Source organism: Saccostrea echinata, unplaced genomic scaffold (genome assembly GCF_033153115.1).
Source record: "Saccostrea echinata isolate AGI-Se365-2 ecotype Australia unplaced genomic scaffold, CSIRO_AGI_Sech_v1 ptg000054l, whole genome shotgun sequence".
Taxonomy (NCBI): domain Eukaryota; kingdom Metazoa; phylum Mollusca; class Bivalvia; order Ostreida; family Ostreidae; genus Saccostrea; species Saccostrea echinata.
Window position 1 is genome coordinate 10,635,464 of NW_026889803.1, and position 2,999 is coordinate 10,638,462.

Consider the following 2,999-nt stretch of genomic DNA (forward strand, 5'->3'; position numbering starts at 1 on the left):
AAACTAACAAATTTGTTGATCCCTGGTCATAATATTTTTCTTGCTAATGGCTAATATATTTCCATTTATTAGTTTTGTTGTATTTTTTACTGTGAAAATTATCTAATCCGACCCTGTGCAATCTGTTTCACTGGGAATTCCCACCCTTATTTTCATTCCCATTTTACTATTTTCCATGTTATTTACCCTGTGTAACCTGACACCCTTTATATTCCGATAAAAACTTTGCCCCCAGTATATGTCGGATTAGTCAGGTTTCACTGTACTTCTATAAATCCTTTACAGTGTTGTATTATACTCCGGTGACCGTTAAGGCCCTTGGGCCTCTTGTTATTAATAGAATTGCATTGCCATTCGATCGATTGGCATACTGAGTAGTAGAAGATAAACTTTTATTAACTATCAGCAGTTATTCTATATTCTTTCGGCGACCGGACAATCCGGAATCATAAATTTGTTTAATAATGCTGTAGCAGTACTGCTATATAATTAACATTTCTTCATTTATTTCATTAATTTTAGTTAAGTTTTACAATATAGACACCGTAATGGCCACCAGTCCTCTAATGGCTCAAGAAATCATCCTCTGTTGTCTATGTGAAGAGAGACCAGCCCTGCTGCACTGTAATCCCTGCAAAACCAACTTATGTGAAGATTGTGTCGGAAAACATACTGTCACATCGACAGCATATCATGGAATAGTTAAGTATCAAAGCAGAAAGTTTCATTTTATTTTTCCGTATTGCGAAATTCACAACACAGAGAAATGCGTTGCCCATTGCCATGATTGTGATACACCAGTTTGCATGAAATGTTTGAGAGGGCCTCATAAAGGCCACGCTGTTACTGATCTTACTGACGATGTTACCACCAAAAAACACCAGGTAGAAGAACATACAACTGTTCTTGAAAGTATCATAAGCCAGTTTGAACTAGCCAACTTGGATATTGAATCCCAAATAGCAGATCTGATTTCTAGATGCGATGAATTGCAAACATCTGTCACAGAACAAGGCAAAGAATGCCATCGAGTTATTGATGATATTGTGAAGGAAAAAAAGAAAGACATTGACAAAATGAGAGAAGGTGCAATTCAAGATTTAAGAAAGTTCCAGAATGAAAACAAAACTACATTCCTGAACTTAAAAGAAACAGCACAACAGAATAAAAACATTCTTCAGTCAGTTAATGTGAAAGAAATCGTCCAATATCAATTCAGATCGTACCTGAGCATGCCATTACATGTAGAGTTACATCTACCAAATTTTGTTATCAAGAAAACTGATTCATATCTAATAAGCACATTGTTTGGAGAAGTTACTGGCCCTAAAATCCTTACAAAACCAAGTAAAAGGACGTATCCTGGTTTAACAGACGGCAAGAATTTTCTTGCTGAAACGGTTGAAATTAAAAGATTTTGTACCAAAATCGAAAAGATTCATCGTTTAGCTTGTCTTGATTCAGGGGAGGTCTGGATTTCCAGAGAGAACGATGGAATAATCGAACTATTCAACATACGTGGTTCCCCGGCAAAGGCAATTGTTTCCAGTTGTAGTAGTTGGAAAGGACATCCCAGTGATATATCAGTAACACCGGAAGGAGAATTACTCTATACAGATCGGAAGAATAGTTACGTTAATGTTGTCCGAAATGAAAAGTCTGTCAAACTGATAAAGGTTCCAAAGGATTGGGAACCTGCTGGAGTTTGTTCCACAAAATCAGGAAATCTGCTCGTCAGTTTACTTGCAATGAATTCTGAAGTATATAAAATTGTTCGTTTTGAAGACAAGGAGATAGTTCAGGAAATACAGAAAGACGACTATGGAAATCCTCTATTTAAAGGCGGTTCCTTGATGCTCTTTGTTACAGAAAATAGCAACGGGGATATATGTGCTTCTGATTGCAATGCCGATACCGTCACAGTGGTGAACAAGACAGGAAGACTCCGATACCGGTATAAAGGAGAGCAAACAATGGAGAAAAAATTTAAACCTTCTACCATTGTTACGGACGCTGTGGGTAACATTCTGGTAGAAGATTTCGGAAACGAATGTATCCACATCATTGATCAGGACGGAAAATTTCTCTGCAGTCTGGATTACTGTGGAAGACTGAGTATAGACAAACTAGGACAACTTTGGGTGGGAGAGTATGACAGTGGGGCTGTAAAAGTCCTAAAATACATGGAATGACATGTCAACAATAAATGTTATTTCCCTTCAGATACATTGTTGAAGTACAACATTTAAATAATATAGTAGTATTAAAAGCGAAACAAATCTATAAAGTCATTGCAAAAGTTAATGTTCATGACAGTGCGTACATGTAATACTGTATGTGCTATAAAGCTAAAAGTCATTGCAAGATTATTGACAGTGTGTATATGTACATATGTATTTACAAAGCTAAGAAATTTATTAGCCTGATTAAAATTCGTATATTGTCCAATTTTGTCACTTAGTTATTGTTGATTAGCTCACCTGACTGAAAGATGAACTGAGCTTTACTGATCACATTTTGTCCGGTGTAACGACGAAAAGTAATTCCGTAGAATATTGACCAGGGATCATTTTTCTATGTAGAAATTTGACCCCCCGGTTAATATTCTACGTAGAAAAATGATCCACGTTTTCGTAGAAATTATGGCCTTTGGGTCATTTTTCTCCGTGTGGATTGTAGAAAAAGATTGCTTTGAAGTCTATGGGGACAAGCAATTTTTTTAAAAATAAAAATTCAAATAATAATATCAAAAAATTTTGTCATGGAAAGATGCATTAAACATTAGAAATATAATGACAATTGAAAACGTTTTATTTTTTACCAGATAAGTTTTTTTAAGATTGATTTTTTTAAATAATTAAAAAAAATGAGATAACTCTTACCAAAATTCAAGATCATAAATTAAATTACCCTTAAATGCTTATAGTAGTAAATGGGAATTATGTCTAAATATACTGAGTATTCAACACCTATACCTCTGATATGTATTCAATTTCATT

General features: G+C 34.9%; 1 protein-coding gene across 1 annotated transcript; it reads left to right on the plus strand.

Moving 5' to 3' along the window:
* The first annotated feature begins 548 nt into the window (after positions 1-548).
* Positions 549-2,192, plus strand: LOC133204606 (uncharacterized). The gene has a single exon (XM_061340359.1). It carries the CDS (start codon positions 549-551, stop codon positions 2,190-2,192), a length of 1,644 nt encoding a protein of 547 aa, XP_061196343.1.
* Positions 2,193-2,999: the final 807 nt, after the last annotated feature.